The 20,301-nt window shown below is 35.4% G+C and overlaps 2 protein-coding genes across 3 annotated transcripts; one reads left to right on the forward strand and one right to left on the reverse strand.

Annotated features, from left to right (window-relative positions):
• Nucleotides 1-217: 217 nt before the first annotated feature.
• On the reverse strand, nucleotides 218-7,949 carry LOC141814671 (V-type proton ATPase subunit E-like). Its single transcript, XM_074702610.1, has 6 exons — nucleotides 7,735-7,949; nucleotides 6,897-6,997; nucleotides 4,045-4,201; nucleotides 3,526-3,722; nucleotides 1,218-1,317; nucleotides 218-640 (listed from the first exon to the last, which is right to left on the reverse strand). The coding sequence occupies exons 1-6, from the start codon at nucleotides 7,834-7,836 to the stop codon at nucleotides 605-607; spliced, it is 693 nt and encodes a 230-aa protein (XP_074558711.1). The 5' UTR covers nucleotides 7,837-7,949; the 3' UTR covers nucleotides 218-604.
• A 5,227-nt stretch (nucleotides 7,950-13,176) lies between these two features.
• LOC141815616 (putative polygalacturonase) lies at nucleotides 13,177-19,670 on the forward strand. Of its 2 annotated transcripts, none has more exons than XM_074703566.1 (4): nucleotides 13,177-13,358; nucleotides 13,723-14,094; nucleotides 14,301-14,421; nucleotides 19,461-19,670. In XM_074703566.1, the coding sequence occupies exons 2-4, from the start codon at nucleotides 13,750-13,752 to the stop codon at nucleotides 19,637-19,639; spliced, it is 645 nt and encodes a 214-aa protein (XP_074559667.1). In that variant the 5' UTR covers nucleotides 13,177-13,358; nucleotides 13,723-13,749; the 3' UTR covers nucleotides 19,640-19,670. The 2 variants fall into 2 exon arrangements, with proteins under 2 accessions (XP_074559667.1, XP_074559668.1); XM_074703567.1 differs by having other exon boundaries at nucleotides 13,177-13,355.
• The last annotated feature ends 631 nt before the right edge of the window (nucleotides 19,671-20,301 follow it).

The raw sequence follows: 20,301 nt of genomic DNA on the forward strand, positions 1-20,301 counted from the left end.
TTAGATTTTGAGAGTTAGATGTCAAGATGTCTTAAGTTAATGATTGTGCAACAGTTGCTCTCTCTCAAATATGTTGCACATGTTGTAACCTTTGATCAACCTTTTGAAGAACAGGACGAAGTGGGATACTGTTGAAAAATCAGGTGTAGTCTAATTTTGTCGGCAACAAAAAGTTAACAACCTCCAATGGCAGATCTAACAAAAACACTTGTAGAGAAACAACAAAGGAAACAACATTGCAAACAAATAGAAAAGTGTGGCATTTCTGCCTCCAAACCAACAGTATCTGCACATATCTTGCGTACCGAGAACATCCACAACATCTTGCTTTCTCCACAAGTCTACAGCAAGTGCTCAGGCCATTCATCGACAAGCAAATGTGTCATCAATTTTACAGCCACTTATTCAAATTGAATTTGTCATCGCACATGTTAACAAACCTCTGGAACTAGTAGGTTTTGTGAAAGTAAGGATAAGATTGACTCACAAATATGTATACCGGGAATATAATCAAAGTGTTCAAAACCACAAAGGTAGAGGAACAACGATGGATGACCCATCAGCAGCTGCAATACAGCCCAACACCAAGTTCAACAAAAGGTGATCAAGCAGCAACTTGGCCGAAGAGATGCTTTCGGATCTGCAAAAGACAACAAGAACAAAATTTCAGGGTAAGCCAAAGCCATGAGTGAAGATTAGTAGATGATTTCAGTGATGTAAGGACAATTGAGTAGAGGATAGGGGAAAGAATCAATCAATCAGGAGGGACAGTATTAGATAGAGAAATGTTACTGAGATATACAACAGAGAAACAGTGGGCATAGGTATAAAAAAAAATATATGACACAAGATCTGCATGGTCACAGCAAAAGCGGCAAGAAAAAATAGAAGGCATGGACAGCTAAATGGTGTTGGATAATTTGATTGAGTACATGATACTTAATGTTCTCGTCTACTAGTCTCCTCGACATTATCAGTACTTCGTAAGGAAGGGATTACAAACCGAGTCCCATGAATTGTAAATTGGGGCGAAAACTGATTTATGGTGATATTGAACTAGGTAAAATCATTTACCAAAAACCATAATATATAGGAAGTTGGGATGTGATAAAGTTATGAACAATGTTTATGCAACTTGCTATGAGAGAAAAATGATTTTAACCATCTGAGACTTCAAAAAATAAAAGGTAATAAATTGAAATGATAAAAGTACAAACCTCTGGGAGTTTCTTCCGAAAGACAACGTCAAGCCTTGCATCAAGTGTGTTCTCACAGACAATTTTCCCATCTATGGATGCCAAGACTACACCCCCAGAGCTGGATCACCAAAATGAATTAATGGGTCAAACAAAAAAATAAATTTCACTATTTTTCTTGCCCCAAAACTAGATTAAATATATACATAATGATAAGAGAGGAACTCAAAATTTCCTTTTTCATATTTGTTCCATATTGCTTTGGTAGAAGAACAAACTAACTAATATCAGATTCTAAAATCAAGGAAACATATACAAATTTTTTTTTTTGAAAAATACTTTTTATCAGCAGGAAGAAAAGAGATATCAGTACAAGACTCCAAAAGCAGTCTTAAATCAAAATGTGAATTGCTAGAAAAGAATGTAGAGATGGAATCAAATTTAGGTTATATAAGACTTTTAGCAAAGGGAACACCTTCAGATGCACACAGCTTCAATGCAGAAATTTCAAAACATAGTTTCTTTTTTAAAAAAACAAAGGACAAACATTGGAAGATTATGAAACATGCTGGATGAAAATTTATGCATTAGACAAGAGACTTAAATATGTCGTTGTTCATCATGGGCTTAGATGCATGATTGTCACCTTACAGCAATTGTATGGATCCAAATACAAGCCTATGTTAGGGAGAACATTTCCTTACAGATAGCTCTTCATTTTGGGAAGGACTCTCCCACTACAATTTCACATATCTAAACCCATCCTGGGAGATCTAGAATGAAGGGCAAAAAAACAGCAGCAGGGGACACGCAGATCACCAGGAAGGACGCCACTGTGGCTTTTCATTTTCAGCTGGCATGCGGCCAATCATGGGCTTCAGATTTTATCACATGACTGTGGCTTTTTCATTTTCAGCTGGCATGCGGCCAATCATGGGCTTCAGATTTTATCACATGAATGCACAGGTCAGCCAAAATATGTAGTCCATTTAATTATTTGCACTTGGTGTTTATGCAATTAGTCTCTGAGAATACAACATCCTTTATATTTGTTTCCCCTCTAAATTAACTAACCATGGTACTATGCATATGTCATAAAAATCATTTGGGAAATTCGTTTTTCAGTTTGTTCAATATAATTCCAACTATGTGTCAGAAGTTTGAAAAGATACTGAAGAATTTTTCAAATTAATATGTTAGCATTTGCTGTATAATAACAGGTGGCCGCAGCAACAGATCTTTCAGGATATTCCGTGGACACTGGCATTGTCACAAGTTTGGCAAGCTAGCACCAATATTAAGGGTCCGATTACTTGGATGGAAATGGAATACATGAGGGCAAGGAGGGAAAGGATTTCAAAATTACATAGGGAGCTCCATATACATTTCAGTGATCCTTTCACTCCTTTCCTCATGTATCCCATCCAAGTAATTTAATCCTAAGGCTAGGTTTGGGAGTGCCATTCCTAAGTGCATTTGAGGGCAAAGCACTTTGTGAGTTAATTAAAGTGGTAGACAAACTTATGTTCAAAGAACTTTTTCTCAATAGGTGCAAAACTGCATTGCGTTCCAAAAGCAGCTTCTACATACTTTTAAAAACTAATATAAAAATTAACAAAATAACAACAAATTAATATTAAATACAATAAATATTAACATTGTACATTAACATAGTGATATACTGTAACCAAATATTTAATGTTTAACAATTTAATATTAAATAATATTTTGTTAACAAAAAAAGAAACAAATTTGAATTATTATTTAAATGTCAATGATATGGTAAATGGTATTTGCAAAATAAGAAAAAAAAGCATTGACAATATTATTTTTAGAATAAATATATCTGCTATTTAATTTTATAGACAATGTTTTCTTTATTAATCAATTAACATCACTATGAATAATTTGATGATTACAATAATAAAGCAACCTAAATATATTAGACCTTTAGTTATATCCAACTTATGATAAGAAATTCTGAAAATGAAAGTAACAGAAAGAGAATGAATTGTCAGCCATTAGTGGGAACTTGAATAAGGAGCAGTTCCTAGTTTGTAGTCCTTGTTTGTAAGGTTTCTGGAACAAACTTTAAAAATAAGAAACATTTTCCTCTTTGAAGTAACTACCTGAGTCAGCTAAAAGGAATCCTTCACGTCTGATGTCATGGTTAGACACATGGAGCAATCATAAAGAGCAATTTTGAGTTTTAGATTATCAAATACTAACTACTTTCATACGGCACCCTTTAGCACAGATTGTATTCTCTAAATGCACTTTTGAAATGCAAGAGAAACAAAACTACAATGAGCTTTAGATAGAAAACTACCAATACGGGCCATGAGCATCATAATGGGTAGGGGCAGGTGGTAAAAAAGTATTTTTGTCCACCACTATCTCAGGTGGATGACCACTTGCTTTTCCTGCATATTCTTCTATTGTTGAACTGAGAATAGCCTCCACAAGTTGAAGATCCTCTTCGCGGCATCGCAACAACACAGCTGGTTCCTTCAACCTTAGCAAGCTCTGAAAGAGAAAATCACATATTATGCCAAGAAATAATATTGCATCATTGGGATAGCCCTGAAAATCAGGATAAAATGATGTGAATGAGCATTTCAAATATCAGTGAGAACATTTGCAGGTATCTTAGAATATCACTGTTAAGTAATACATACCATCAGACTCTATCAGCAAAAAATGAAAACTATGTAAATGAGTTTGAGCGTTCATAAAATCAGCAAGAAAATGTGCAGATATATCTGATGATGATGGTTGGATAGCTTTTACTAATATCTATAAGTTAATGATTTCATTCATACATGAAGAGGTCGTTAATTATCTTAACCTGGACAATTAGGTCTTGCAGAAGCTTTTCATAAGAATCTTCTATCTTGCTAACAAGAAGCAGCTCTTTTGCAGCAGCCTCTTTCATGGAAATAACTAAATCATCCTGAGCTTGAAGAACTTTTATACGAGAAGCATTCAGTTGCATAGAATACTCACTACAAAGAACATATTGCACTTGTCAAATCAATGACGTAAATCAAATCTGAAAATAAGTAACAAATGAAACATTTATCATAAATATGTAACTGTTCTTTCAGCACCAATTCATAATCATGTCAATAATCAAAGCGTATATAAGCATATAGTCTTTCTTTAAGCATTCTTGACTAATTAGCATAAGATTTTAGAAAGAACCCATGGAATAATTTATACACAAGACTAGTTAATATCATCTTGAGATTTATTCGTGCAGCTATGCTAGCTAATGGATCTTCAAAGACAAACTATTCTCAAGCTTTTCCTATAGTACTAATATCAGGGTTTTTATCAGTAAAATACTTACTGCTCCTGTTGTTTTCTTTTAATCTTCTAGTTCTACCAATTGATGTAGCCAAACTTATGTGTATTTTGTTGAAGAGTCAAAGGAAAGATGGATAAGTAAAAAAATCACTCCATGATATAATAACATACATCTTATCTTATTGAATCAGTTAATATGACCAGAAAGGCACAAAAAATGGACATCCCTTGTTCTGCTCAATGCAGTTATTATACCAGAAGCATGAGAGTTGTTACTGCACACTGTGCTAAGAGAGACTTATTGCTAATGCAAAAGAACATAAAAATTGGGAAAACAAGGAACAAGATACATACTAGTTATGTCTAAAACATAGATTTAATGATAAAACATACAAGAGCATCTTGATAATGATAAAACATGGATTTAATGTTTAAATTAGTGTACTTTAATTATTGAAGTCAGAATCAAACTGAAAGGCATAAACAGCAAGATCACATGCCATATCAACTTTGGACCTTATGCATATCAAGATCAGACTTCACGCCTAGGCAAGCTTGACAACTATAGATGAGGTCATCAGACTAACATCAAGCTAACACATTCCAAAGGACATCAATTATTGGTATATGCAGTTTGGATGAACGGCTATAAATCCTCTACTTATACAGTAATTCCATGTCAGATGGCATGCTACTTGCATATTGTAAATCCTTTTTGATGGCTTTTAGCATACAAACCTTTCAATAAGTTTCAAAATCAGCCAAAACCAGAACCTAATAACTCATTCAAAGTTGCATCACTCTCAGCCTCTGCACCAGCCAACCTTAGCCAGGTAAGTTGGCTACATATTATCAATCAAGCAACGGGCCGCCCAAAAATCTACCTAATTGCAGGCAAAGGATTCTAATATTTCTAGGGGAAAAATCCTTTCAGATGTGATTTTGATATTTTGTCCATTAACCTTGTCCTAAGACTTCATAAGGAAAATGTTTAAATTCCTTGGTACTTCAACAATGCTTCGAGACAAAAAAGACAGAAAATCTATCATTTTGTAAATCTTTCATTAGCGTTTTAGTTCTTTAAATAGCTTGAAACTCTCAACTTTTGCAAGGGAAAAATCATATGTGAGGCCATCCAAGCAAGGTAGTCAGGATCAAGATACTACTTAGGAAAGAGGTCCAAGGTTCAAATCAAAGAATCAAAGCGTGGAATCGTAAGATCCGACAATTTAATTAACATATTTTAGAACTAAATTTAACATTTATAATCTACCACATATATTACTATTGATATTATAGTATTACATTTTTAACATTGTCGTTCCAAAATGATGAAGTATAGTTCCATCTTTACATAGAAAATGAAAACTTTTATAGGATGAATGGATGATAAGTATGTGGTGCAAGATAATGGTAATAATTAAAAAGGATTCTTCTAATTAGGAGTTAAAAGGAATCCATATTGTATCTAGTCAACATTGTCAAGATAGAGTTTATATATAGGAACGGTAAGCAAGAATAGGATTATAATGTAGGTTCACATGATCTTAATTGAATTCAAATCCTACTTGAGATCTAGATTATTTATATCAGTTTGAATCCTAAGATTGTAAAGCCTGGATCACAATCTTGACTATCATGCATCCAAGCACTAGGGCAGGAACAATCATGTGGAAATTTGCCTTTGTACAGGCATTTCCCTTCCTTTTCCTTCATGATTTAAAATTGTTTCCTTGCTTTCTTCTTTCTACTTCTTGCTAGCTCAAGTGCTCTTAAGTAAGACTACACTTAATCTTACTGTTTTTCTAGATTTGTTCGTGAGAAAAGTTGGGCTCTGTTCCTCTTTGTGGAAGAGCAAGAATCAGTGAATCTCAATTTGAGTGACAGAAGGAAAGCAAAATAATGGATGCAGACCAATGGGTACATTTTTCATTTCAACCAAATAGCCAAACCAAAAAATTGAGAATTTCCATTTGATTGAGTTTGTTTTAAAATATTTGGTTTGGAATGATTTGTAGAATGTTAAGTAATTTCCATTTAGTTAGGCTCTCTCTCTCTCTCTCTCTCTCTCTCACACACACACACACACACAACACACACACACTCTATCATGTAGTTATTATCCATATCTATCTCTCCCGCTTACAGATTTGATCATTCTGAGGCTTAGTCAAGTGTCATGATACTAGAAGTATCCAGAATTGTGTAAGAGACAATAAGTAGCAGTTTTATTTCAGTATTGTTCATGCAACCAAACTGAATAACTTCCACAACGTCATAGGAGAAATGATATTCAACATGGGTAAAAATGACAAATTCACAATAACAACTATTCAATCATCCTAGATTTGATTATCAAAAATGGAGGAAAGTGTGATGTTGAATACATACATTTTCTTTCGAATCTCTACTTGCTTCTCTTTTCTCTCATATTCTTGCCTAATCTTCTTCTTTTCAGCCTCAACAAGTTGTAACTTTTCAATGTTGAATTCCTGAAACAAAAAAAAAAGTGAACAGTCTAGAAAAAAAATCCTGGTAAAATATCCACATGGATAACACAATAGCGAGAAATTAATGCAGATAGAAAAACCTGAGTTGTGCTAGATTCATAAACCAGAAACCTTTAGAATATCTCCTCAAAAATCAAACAACATCAAAGTGCAACGATCATGACGAGAAAGGATCTATAGTAAAGTAGAGGGCAGTCATCCAATGGCGCAAGATTTCACATAATGGATGGAGAAATGACTACCTAAAACTGCTGTAACATTGAAAATCGGTGCCAGAAAGTTTGAAAGATTGCTTTGTTCAAACAATTTTTAGACAACTAAATTTGATGTAAAATTCATCGTGTCACACAGAAAGAAATCTAGTAGCAAATCAAAGAGCTTTTTTTTTAATTCACCGATGGAATAAGTACCGGGAGTCCCCAACAACAAATGTTCTTCTCAGTTGATATACGAGAACAGAGGCATCAGTGAATCAAGACAAGAAGTACGACTACAGGAGATCCCCTTGATCATTGCCCCTTGGTGATACAAAACCAGCATGCAACATAACAGGAAAAAAGCAAAACAAACTCGCGGAAATCCAAGAATTCGAAAACATACCTACACTAGAAACAAGGGTAAGATGTCCTTTAAGGGAAGCGAAGAGGGAAAAAAACGAGAGTCAAAATAAAGGAATAATCGTGAGGTTGGAAATCACAAAAGGGTATCGTAGTAGGCACCTCCTCGGCGGCGACGGAGATCTCATTGGCTTTCTCCTCGGCCTCCTGCCGGATGAATCGCACCATCTGCTGGATCTGCTTTGAGACATCCGCGTCGTTCATCTTCGCTTGGATCTCACAATTCCTTCGTCAGTAGATCGTGAAGAGGAGGAAGAAATTTGTCAGAGAAGAAGAGGAACGGGCAAACGTGGATTGTGGTGGAGCACCAAAGCGAGACGGCGTTGGATAACGACGAGACTACTTCTGAAGGCCCATTGAAATCTACGAAGTAGTGAGGCCCAATGACTCTGGCTCTCCGTACTGGAGGAGTTTTTAAGTAAGAAGAGGAAATTTAAAAAATAAATAAAGTGAAATATATATATATACACGGGCAGTGGCACATGCCACTAGCGGCCGTGATCGAGTCAGATTCTGACCAAATCATGATCGAAAATTGGGCGAGGAAGGATCGTTGTGCGATTGCGGCCCCTCCTCATCCGAAGACTGCGAATTGGTCAGAAACAGGTCCGATCTCGGTCGGCAGTGGTCGTGCCACTGCCGACTCTATTTCTGATCGAAATTTATCGGATTCTGATCACTATTCGGTTGTAATCCGACGTCGAACAAAATGCCGACGAGTTACGCGTCGATCGCGCCCGAGGGGAGAGATCGGCGGTGGTCGGACGGCGCGGTGAGGGTGGCGATATAGCAGTGCTGGGTTGCAAGTGTCGCGCACTGGTCGCGGATTCCTTGTCGCGCAGCATAGCATATATATATATATATCTAATATAATCCTTGGAGTTTTGTTGAGTTGATTAGTACGGAACAGACTTGCTCTCTTTCATATAACCAACTATAGCTTCCGGATTTACCTTCCGTATAAATAATCGTGGGACCGACTGTGTAAAATTGTTGAGGTGACAAATTTCATCTTTTATTGAAGAGGCATATCTAACATAGCTTGTCGAAGGCTAGTTCATACTTAGCACAACTTGCCAAAGGTTGAGTTGTACCCAATACAACCCATTAGAGTTGGGTCATATTCTAGCATGGCTTGATAATGGGTAGGTCGTGTCCCACCTGTTGGGTTACAAGGGTGCAAACTGATGGGGAAGTCTTGAAAAATCATTCCGGTAAATTCTTGCAGAACAAAAATTTCTCGGAAACGATCTCAAGTTGCCCGATCGTTGGGCTCTTGTGTTTGGTTTACAGGATCCAGGAATAATTTAACTAATTACGGAAACATTAAATTATACCTTTCTTCCGACGTTTCGGAAGACCGAAGTTTGTACCCGAAGACCTCTTGATCTTCTGCTGTATTCCTCTCCTCTTCTTGAACGTTGTGTGGGCAACGATCCTTCGAGAATATCTCCACCAGAATTCTCCCCCGATGGCTAGCTAAATTTCCTTCCTTCTCGTTGAGGAGAAGAAGAAGAAGAAGAGAGGAAGGAGAAGGCTGTTTGGCTTGCCGAGAGGGTCTCGGCCACCAACGCCAATTGAATCGATATCTCCTCAAAGCCTTCCTACCCCTTCTTTTATAGCTTTTCCATCCCATATTTATGGTATAATTAGAGCCATAAACATGGTATGATTGATTCACAAACATGGCATGATTGCAATCAATCAATTAGGAGAAAAACGGCAAGATTTCGGAAGTTACCAATTCGATCCCAGGGCCTTAATCGATCAACGAATCGATTAAAAATCGCTAATGATTTTTCATTAACACTGGTAATCGATCACCTGATCGATTACCAGATGGTAATCGATCAGCTGATCGATTACCATGCTGGTCCCCCATGGGACTGGGTAATCGATCAGCTGATCGATTACATCACTTAGCATGGGTTCGAATGCCTGATTTCTTCACGAATTCTTCCAAGGTGGACTTGAGGATCCCAGAGGCTACAACAGGGACCTAGAGGAGGAATTGATTTTGACCTTCCGATGAGCTAAGGCTTCCCATGTTCGCCCCGAACACACAACCTTAGTTCATCAATAATAACTCATACCACTAAAGAGTTATTATCGAACTACCGCACCAATCTCATATTACAATATGGGCTCCTTCTTACTATCAGTACATTAATCTCCCTGTGTTTAAGATATCGTATGTCCGTCAATTAAAATGAGTTACTGACAACTCGTATTTAATCGACATCTGATCCAAGAGTAGTACCACTCAACCTTATTATCATGCGGACAAGGTCCACCTGCAGGGTTTACATGATAATCCTTATGAGCTCCTCAAGGGGACATCATCAACCTAGATTATAGGACACAGATTCCTTCTATAATCAACAACACACCATGTACATAATACTACTTCCCAACTCATCGGGCCTTTTGATCTATCGATCTAGACCTCACCCTTTGATGAATTAAAGAAGTACATATTAAGCACACGTGTTTGTTATTATATCGGGATTAAGAGCATGTACATCTATAGTAACAGAGGTTTAGTTCGATTATATAGTCAGTATAAATTGAACAATCCTCAGATGGTTCTGCTCAATACACACTAAGTGTACTAGTGTAATTCTATAGTCAAGACAGACTAAGACCAAATTACACTACAACCACTCCGATGGTTTGTCCAATCCATCTTGGTTGTGAACACTGTTTATAATCTATAAGGGACTGATAACATGGTCTTCTGTGTGTGCCTCCGCACACCATGTTAATCTACAGTATAGATTAAATGGACACTGCAAAATATTGACCAAATGTGATTCTTATTTCAGAATGTTTATTTACATAGCTAGGATTCTAGTATACATCCCAACACAAACATAGTTCCACATCTAAAGCATATGGAAAAGATCATGAGTTTAAAATGATCGAAGATATCTCTATTGGTATGAGGCCTTTTGGGGAGAGCTCAAGAACAAAGTCATGAGAGTTTAAGTCCAAAATGGACAATATCATACCATTATAGAGATGCGGACATCCTTGAGGACCTACACCATCTAACTTGTTATGTGTGTTGGACTGGTCCAATAGTTCCTAGTCTACGGTTGTGTCAGGCACAATCCTAGTTCAAGTTGATATAAGTTCAACGTGTGATTATATCAGACACAAGAACATGTTTATATGAATTTTATAAAAATTTAACATAAGAATATATATTTACATTGACAAGGGGTTGAATTCGTCAAAGATTATTATTATTATTATTATCAACACCAATTTGAACTGATTAGTCAAATAACTCATCAATAAAAATTATGATGATAGTTCAAGCAAAATATTATAGTCATTTCGAATTTTTTTAATGGAGAAAGAATATTTTGAATTAGAAGAACTATTTTTAGTTAAAATAATCCATTGAAAAATTTTGGCCCAACTACTTGATTTTCATATCTCTGTTCAAAGAAACTTATGTCAATTAAAAACTTATATCACAGGAAAAGTTCCAAAGTAATATTCGAATCATTTTGAATTGGAAAAATCATTTAAAATTTTCATAAAGTAGTTTTAAATTTGATTTAAAAAAACTTATTTCATAAAAATACTACTCGATGATCTAAAATTGTTAAATTTGATATAAAAACGACTTATATCATAATATTTTTGGGAATCTCAAGTCATTTTGAATGGAAAATAATAATTTCGAGTTAAAAGTACTTGATCTAGCTATATATTTTATTAAAAATACTCCCAATATATATATATATATATATATATATAAAGAATGAAACTAAAATTATTTAAAAAATAAATATACTAAAAACAATTCATAGTTGGAACTATTTGATAACCTAAACTAATTTATTATAAATTTAAAATGATTCTTGCATATGTATTGTTTTTTTTAAAAAAATAATGGTTCCTTTACTCAAAGGGGAAAAAAATCATGAAATTAAGAATAAAGTTAGGGAAGGTGTAACTTTTGAAAATTTTCAAAGTGATTCTGTAAAAAAATATGTAAAATTTGGGTGCATAATTTGAGAAATTCATATTTTTATTGCCCTCTAATAATTGAGTCTTTGATTAAGTTTAAGATTACCCAATCTTTGATACAAGTTCATGAACACTTTTAACTTGTGTACCAATACTACACCTTTCGCCCCTGCAGATAAATCCAATGGAAGTGTTGGCAGTGGTCCTCTCAGCTCAAACCATGCATGTCTAATTATGGTGTGGTCCTTCCTACATGGCATGTTACATAGTACATAAAACTATATATGTATACTATAATATGGACCATTTGTAAGTATTTTGTCGCTGTGGTCCTAAGCAACTTGTTGTAAATAGTTGGATTCTCTTATCATCACCTTGTATATATAGTTCATCTCCTAATAATCATTTCTAAATCATCATACAAAGTGTGTAATCCATTAAGATTTGCTTTGTTATCCATTAAGATTCTTTCTTATCTATCTAGTTGTCCTTATACACGAAAGGGGACCCTAGCTGTCCTCTTGAACACAATAAACAACACACAGTTTCATTGATAAAATTTGATGAGACTATACCTAGAAGCTTACTTAGAGCATCCACAACCTACTCTTATTATAATACCCTCCACCTCATTAAAAAATATGAGATCAACTACCACATACTCGTTATAACAATATATTTGTTTTACCCATATTCCTTTTAATATTAACATTCATTATTTATGAGTTTCACTGTCCACTCAATCATCTTAAAATTATATCATATTAAATAGATACATTTTAAAAATATTTTAAAATATTAAAATTATTATTATTTTTAATAATAATCTTACTTTTAAAATAATAATTTTACTATTTTAAAAAAATAATATTAAAAATTTTAAATTAACCGTTAAAAAATAGCCGTTAAAAATTAATCATTTTATTCAATTTTTAATTTTAAAATTTATAACTTTTTAATAAAAGTTAAAATTAATTGTTAATAAAATTTTACTTAATTTTAAAATAGCCGTTAAAATTTACTATTTTAATAAATGTAATTTAAAAATAAAAAATACACATGGTCCATCTCATTTTTAATTGAACCTACACCCTTCTACAATTATGTTTAATATTAATGGGATGTTATAACACTTTGTTAGAGCATCCATCGTAGATGCTTTTAATTTATCATATTGAGTGATGAATAGTTGATTTATCTAATGCCATATACTTCATCAAACAATTATAGTAAAAATTTCAAACATGTCAGATAGACTGACGCATAAATTGAGAAATCGTGTTGGTACGATAAATTGAGAAATCGTATCAAATAAAAACTTTTATAAATAGAAATAAGCCATTATCGTGAGAAATATTTAAACAAATCTTCATCAAACTAATATTATAAAAATATTGAGTAATAAAATAATAAACAATGGAGCATTTTCATTTAATAGACCGACGCAGCACAAGCAGTGTGTCGTGCATCAAAACTCGCGAAACAAAACTGACGCGGTTTCCATTTCCCGCAGAAACAGCCAGCCGCCGTTACGAGCGCACCAACACTTGACGACAGGGATCGAAGCCCCCATTCCGCTGTCGGTCGTCTTCCTTTTTCTTTAGTACGATTTCTAGTTCCAGTGGAGCTGCAAGAGGCCGATAAGGAGCCACTCCGGAGAAAGCGCTGCGAGCTCGAGACACGCGCTCTCCGACAAAGCCCTTCTTTCTGCCACTTCTTTAATTCCGGAGGAGGTCAAGGTGGTACGTCTTCTGCGATTCTCGCTTTGGAATTTTTTCTCTCTTCTTTTTCTTCTTTGCGTTTGGAATTGGATTGGTTCTCCACTTCGTGCTTTTTGGATTCTTCTTCCTTGTCCCCAGTCTCCTCGTAAAAGATCCATTAATGAATCTAAAAACAATGGCAAGATGTTTTATTACAGAGAGTTTCGCAGGTTGCTGGATCTATATTACTCTAGATTTTTCCGATGTTGGATCTTGTTAGGTTCTTCCGTTCAGAGCTGGTTTTGTGGTTTCAGAAGCATGTCCGAGTTTATTTTGTAGTTTCTTTGTGCAAATCGAATTCGAAGAAAGGGATAAAAATACCGTTTTCTTTTCTCTTTCCTCTTAGATTTGAGAATCTCTTCGCTCGCACAAAATGGCGGGGAGGGCGCTGATGGTCCGCCTGCTGTTGGCTATCCTACTAGCGCTGTTACAAGGTGTCTCCTTTTTGGCGGCGGAAGGGGATGAAACGTGCTCTGGGATCGTGCCGATGAAGAAACGGGGTGAGGTGGTGTCGATTACAGACTTTGGAGGGGTTGGAGATGGGCACACTCTCAACACAGCGGCTTTCGTGAGCGCGGTCGCCCGGATTGAGCAAAGGAATGCACCGGGTGGAACCCTTCTTTACGTCCCTCCCGGTGTTTGGCTGACCGGGGCTTTCAACCTCACCAGCCACTTGACGCTCTTCCTCGCCCAGGGTGCCGTCATCAGGGCCACACGAGTTACATTCTTATCTCCCTTTTTTTACCTAACAATTTTATTTGTTCAAAGGACAATTATTTGATTCTGGAGTAGCAATCATCATGATTCTTTATTTTTCATTTCTATTAATCATATTTTTAGTGTGTGGTTTGGTCGTTGACTCGGTAATGGTTGGATGGGATTGTTTGCATCCCCTTCTGCCATCCTGAATGTGCCATTTTGCAGGATACATCAAGTTGGCCACTGATTGATCCTTTACCATCATATGGAAGAGGAAGAGAACTATCAGGTGGGAGATATATGAGTTTCATTCATGGCAATAAGCTTCAGGATGTGATAATAACAGGTGTGCTTTTGCAGAAGTGATTTTGATATTTATTACCACTGTGGTGGTTGGCATATTTACTTACAGAATAGGTTTAGCTTATTCTGTATCTGCTATTATTGATTGCTACTTTCATTACACTGCAAACCAGTATATCAGGAGATACCAACAAAATGACTTTGATTGGTTTGTAGAAATTTTAAAGAATTTTTGTTTGTCATGTTCTGCACCAAAGACTTAAAGCTGGCTAATTTGTGTTTAGAAAAAAAACCCCCATTAGTATAATCTTTCTCATGAAACAGTCACCTTGTGCAAATTAAGAAGAAAATAGACAAAGATCAAAATCGTACCAGCAAATACAAGATTTACATGGTTCACTACTATATCGCAATTACAACTATAGACGAGAATAATTGATTATTCAACAGTTCAGAAAAGTACAAGCTAACTTCTTCAATAACAATGCTAGAATGAGGCCCAAACACCAAAACACATATCCCAATAAGGTTAGAAACCAAGAGAATGAAAGTAAAATACAATACCACAAGCTCCTTGCTAAGTGACAAAGAGATGCCTAGAACTGGTCTTCTTTTTTCCCTTTCTCCAGAAGAACTCCTTGTGCAAGGTGAAAATGGCTTAGTTCCAAAGAGACACTAAGAAACCTTGGAAACACCTTAGGTTCAGGTTTCTCCTTAACTGAAATATTGGGATGCATATTTCCGCATATACCCACACAACATATGAGAAATGGGTTCTACCATGTAACCTGTGAGGTGAACCAACTTTTGACACAAAAGTCTTATGAACTCCTACCACAATTTTGGATTACCATTCTATGAATTTGATGCATAACGAACAAATTGTGTTGCTAAAATACAAACTCTTGATGAACAAAGAGGGAAAATTTTGTTAAATTGAAACATAATTCTGTACCAGGGATTCTAACCCCCTATATCAATCAAGATTATAATCGGATCTTTGAAAAAACATGACCGAGCTATCTGAAACCCTAACAACTCCAAGCAACTCTTTTAAAAATAAAATAAATGAAACTCCTAATGACATTAAAAATCCTAAAAATCTCTAATGATTAATTAAAAAAAATACTAACTATGTTATTCTTCCCCAATAAGAAGAACTCAACTTTATCCAATAAGCTAGAAGTATGTTTCGTCAAGTCTTCCACACCCCACATAAGTGCGAAGTGTGTGATTAAGTGTGCCTCTCTAGAAGATGGTTCTAGTTACTTTTGTTGAATCTTAACAAATAAATCTGAGTGCTATGTGTTGTAATGATTCATTCATCTTCTATATCTATGAATCCTTTTTAGTGGACTAAACTAAATATCTTTTATTGACTGTTTGAATATCAATCACTTTCTTAGTAATATGGGATGACCAAGAGTTGGCACCAAAGTAGTTAGAGTACTACGCATGGGCAAATCAACCCACAAAGAAAGGGACTTGAATGCTCCTCAATAAGATATTAGATCCTCTAAACTGAAAAATGGACTAATGTTTGCTTTAAGTGGTAAATCAACAATGTAAGCATTAGAAACTATTTTCCTCACAATAGGGAATGGGCCCATGGATCGAGCATGAAGTTTTATATGGCTGTTGTTAGGGAATCACTTAGGACAAATGCAATTAACAACATATTCCCTTATATTGTATTCCTTTTGATTATGATGTGAATTTTATAGTGTTCACTACTCCATGCATGTTTTCTCCTACCATGAACATGTATCTTTCGGATACACTTAACAAAAGTCCTTAGTTGGCTTAGAAAGGTGGTAGGTAAGGAAATGACAAATAATGAAATAAAATTAACAAGATGATGAAGTATAGATCTATAGATGACCCTAAATGATTTATGGAACTATTATAAACAAACTTGACAATGGGTAAGAGAAAATCACATATCCTTGAGTTTTTCTCCGACTAGGCATCTAAGTAGGATTTATAAACTACCATTAATAATTTGAGTTTGACCATCAATCTAGGGTGTCATACAAATGCGAATTTGAGTTGTGTTCCAAATAATCTTTAAAGGGCACAATAACTAACAAACATAACATCTCTATCTAACACTATTGATGTGGGTAACACATCTAATTTAACAACCTCTTTATAGAACAACTTTGATATAAGTTGCATCATTTGCTTTATTGCATGAGATGAAATGAGCAATTTTAGAGAACCTATTCACAGCAATTAAGATGCAATCATGACTTCGATTGGTTAGGGGAGTCCTTGAATGAAATCCATGCTAAACACTTTCTATGTTCTTGAGGAATTGTAAGTGTGTGTGACACTTGAGGGTTTATAAGCGTGTGTATAGGCTCATGTTTTTCTTGGTTGCCTTAGTTGTTCTGCACATGCGATATTGTGATATGATTATGTTTCTTCATCCTAAAATGGCAGATTTAGTACAATAAAGATCTTATTTCTTATGGAAATTCACAATGGGAGCTGCAATGATACTAAAGTTCTTGATGAAGCGCCTGTAGGAGGTTACATTCGTAGAAGCTTTAAACTTCGTATAGGCTGTGGGTTTCAGGACAATCTTTCATTACCTTAATTTTGTTGAGATCTATCAAAATGCCTTTTTCAGAAACAATAAACCCGAGTAAGATGACTTGGTTTATAGGAAACAGTTCTTTAGGTTGAGAATTAATTATTCAGTTTGAAGGGTCTCGAGAACCAACAGGATGTGTCGTAGGTGGGTGTTGTGCTTGTTGTTATTAATCAAAACATCAGTAAAGTAGATTACTAAAAACTTCCCTATGTAGGATTTTAGAACTTTATTCATTACCCTCATGAATGTGCTTGGGGCGTATGAAAGTTTAAAGGGAAAAATTAACTACATGATGTTGTTGGGCATTTGCAAGTTTAAAGGGAAAAATTGAACATTCATATAGTTGATCTTGTTTTTTAAAGGTGGTCTTCTACTTATATCCTTTCCTAATTTGAATATGATGATACCCACTATGTAGGTCAATCTTAGAGAACCATTTGGCGCTGGCCATCAAGTCCGGTATGTTGTCAAATTCAAAAGGAAGCCTATACTTAACAAAGATTTTGTTAATGGCATGGCTATCGAATGCCTATTTTCCAAGAGTCATGTTTTTTTAGTGCGAGTAATGTAGGGACTACATAAGGGCTCATGCTTTCCTATTTAGTTTAACGCATTCTATAGGATTCATGCAGTATACTTGGCAATTGGCAATTGTGATCTAGGTAAAGGTGAATTATAATTATATGTCAAGGTGTTAGTTCGTTAGGTAACTCCTTGATACTCATCTAAGAACCTTCTTAAGGTGGTGGGGCCAACCTCAAGGTGTTGAGCAACTAAGGCTATTATCATTCCTAAGTCCTTTCCTTCTTTTTCAAATTAAGACTATGGGAAGAGATGAGGGGGCTGTCTTGAAGATTGAGCTGGCAAATTTTGGTTCGACTGGTTAGGTTTTGTCATACAACTTGATGTTTTGTCATTGTATTTAAAAATATAAGTGTTTTCTCTCCCATGCTGGCTTATAGAGAGACCGTAAAGCAAGAGTCTACCAAGAATGATATGGGCAACTCTTATAGGAGTATGTCATAATGAATTTTATTAGTGTAAGGGTTCATCTTAGTAGAGATCAAACATATTTGTGCAACCAAGAGGGAAGTTTAGTCTACCATACTACTTTATGGGGATTAGGGTGAGATTTTAGTATTGGTTGTGTTATGCCTCTTTCATCTAAAACCCTAATGTCATCACAACTTTAGGAAGAAGCCTACTTGACATATTGGTTCTAGAGATTTCTCTTCATCCCTTCTCACTTTATCCATCTTTGATATTATTAGCTGTTGATCTATGCTTGAAGTGATCATGTGCTCCACTTAAGAAATTAATTTCTTAAGTTTTGTTTTGCTTGCATGTGAGTAGGATGTCTTGTTTCCTTGTTATGTCTAGATTATGTTATGTCTAATGTATTTTACAAGCTGTAACTAAATAGTATCGTGCCTTGACTTATGGGTGAGTACTAAAGGTATTGTAGTTTATTAGGTATTTCATGTAGTGAGTTAGTTCTATGTAATGAGTATGTCATTGAGAAGCAATACAATAATTTCTTTCCCCGAATTCTACAAGTATGATGCCACAGACTCTTTGCCAAATCATAGAGAAAGAGTAGAACCCAATGATGAAGCTCTAAAGAAACATCAAGAAAGCCTTGCAAACACCTTAGGTTCGAGCAGGGCAATTCGCATCACCATCACACCAATGTATATACATATCTCCTCATTTCTGTAATTCTTGATTCATTTTCTATTTAATTTTTGAAGTGTACCAAGCAATAACAAGTTTTTGCATACATGATCTCTTGTACAAAACCTTGTTGGTTTTGTTTACAGCTTAACAAGCTGCCTGGGTTAAAAAAAGGGTAGCCCGATGCACAAAGCTCCTACCAATGTGGGGTCTCAGGGAAGAGTTTATTGTACGCAGTTTTACCCTGCTTTGTAAGATGTTGTTTTCAAGACTCAAACCCGTTACCTCTTTGTCACAAGCTACTTGGGTTAGCTTAACAAAATTTTTACTAAGATGAATCTTGCATGTTTTTTAGGGAAAAAAAATCTTATTTGTGTTACTTACCAAATTGAAGATCTCATAACTATTTCGCAAATTCAAGTAATGCAATTCTGGTTCATACACAACTTTGTATGGAATACAAGTTCCAAGTACTCTGGAAAATATTTGAGGATTTTCATGCCTAAGGAAGACCATTAGGGGATTTGAAGTGCCTGTTGTCTTTTTATTGCCATCAATTATATAGTTTCCCTAAGATGTTTTTTTTTTTTCATCATGCCTTCATTCTAGTATTTTGTCTCGTCTATCTCATCACTCAGATTCCATGGTCAAGCCTTCATACATACCTTTAGTATTTTAGCCTCCTCAACCTCATTAGTCAAATCTATAGTTCTTTCATGGTTTTTTTCTATTCTCATTATGCACTCCTTAACTTTCCATTAATTTACATACACAGCTATTGGTTTTCCACCTAACTGTAATTTCAACAGGTGAGAATGGGACAATTGATGGCCAAGGTGATTTGTGGTGGAATATGTGGAGACGGAGGAACTTGCATTTTACTAGACCAAACCTTTTGGAGCTTATGCATTCTACAGATATCATCATCTCTAATGTGGTTTTCCTGAACTCACCCTTTTGGAACATTCACCCTGTTTACTGCAGGTGAGAATAGTAATGATAATAACCATGATGGGAAAACAAACCTTGCTTGTCTTTTTTCCTTTGAGTATTTGAAAACAATTTTTTCTAAGTAATGCCCTTCAGGACTATTTGACACTGCTTCTGTGCTATATTTGTTCTCAGTTCAAGCCATTGTTTTGGAAATTGTTGGAGTTGAGACACCACTTGTTGGACTCCACACAATTGAGAAATGTTTGGTAGAGTAATCCCCAATAAGGTAGATGCCTAATTTATCACCTCTAGTCACCCATTCAAGTCCATTTGATGCGACTAGAATGCACAAACACCCCATTGCGAAGCCACTCTATTAGAGGATCATTGATTTTGTTGGATGTGAGTCATATCAAGTCCATGTGACCGCTCTAAGCGTGCATTTTGTAATTATTTCAACATTTTATAAATATTTTACCTTTATTCTGCAACCTTGATCTGTCACCTCCTTGTGCATGAAAGGATGCTTTAGAATGATAAGGGATTTGGTCTGCACATGCACAGTGTCTTGGACAAGTCTTTGGTTCTTGACCATATCACTCAAGTCATTGAACTAAACCTGACATGACAAAGTGCCTCATTTTCCATTATTTAGGTAAACACCAAATATGTTGTTTGAGCATGTATTCTCTGCTTTAACAAGTCTTGACATAGCAA

The sequence above is a fragment of the Curcuma longa genome, chromosome 21 (genome assembly GCF_044706935.1).
Source record: "Curcuma longa cultivar G26 ecotype Majalengka, Jawa Barat chromosome 21, ITB_CL_G26_1.1, whole genome shotgun sequence".
NCBI classification, from domain to species: domain Eukaryota; kingdom Viridiplantae; phylum Streptophyta; class Magnoliopsida; order Zingiberales; family Zingiberaceae; genus Curcuma; species Curcuma longa.

Excerpts from the sequence above, each read along its gene's own strand:
- LOC141814671 (XM_074702610.1), bottom strand. The coding sequence starts at position 7,836 with ATGAACGACGCGGATGTCTCAAAGCAGATCCAGCAGATGGTGCGATTC. Across the intron at positions 3,723-4,044 it reads TGCAAGACCTAATTGTCCAG|AGCTTGCTAAGGTTGAAGGA; the intron begins GTTAAGATAATT and ends TTTCTCTTTCAG. Across the intron at positions 641-1,217 it reads TTCGGAAGAAACTCCCAGAG|ATCCGAAAGCATCTCTTCGG; the intron begins GTTTGTACTTTT and ends TGTCTTTTGCAG.
- LOC141815616 (XM_074703566.1), top strand. The coding sequence starts at position 13,750 with ATGGCGGGGAGGGCGCTGATGGTCCGCCTGCTGTTGGCTATCCTACTA. Across the intron at positions 14,095-14,300 it reads CCGTCATCAGGGCCACACGA|GATACATCAAGTTGGCCACT; the intron begins GTTACATTCTTA and ends GCCATTTTGCAG. Across the intron at positions 14,422-19,460 it reads TCAGGATGTGATAATAACAG|GTGAGAATGGGACAATTGAT; the intron begins GTGTGCTTTTGC and ends TAATTTCAACAG.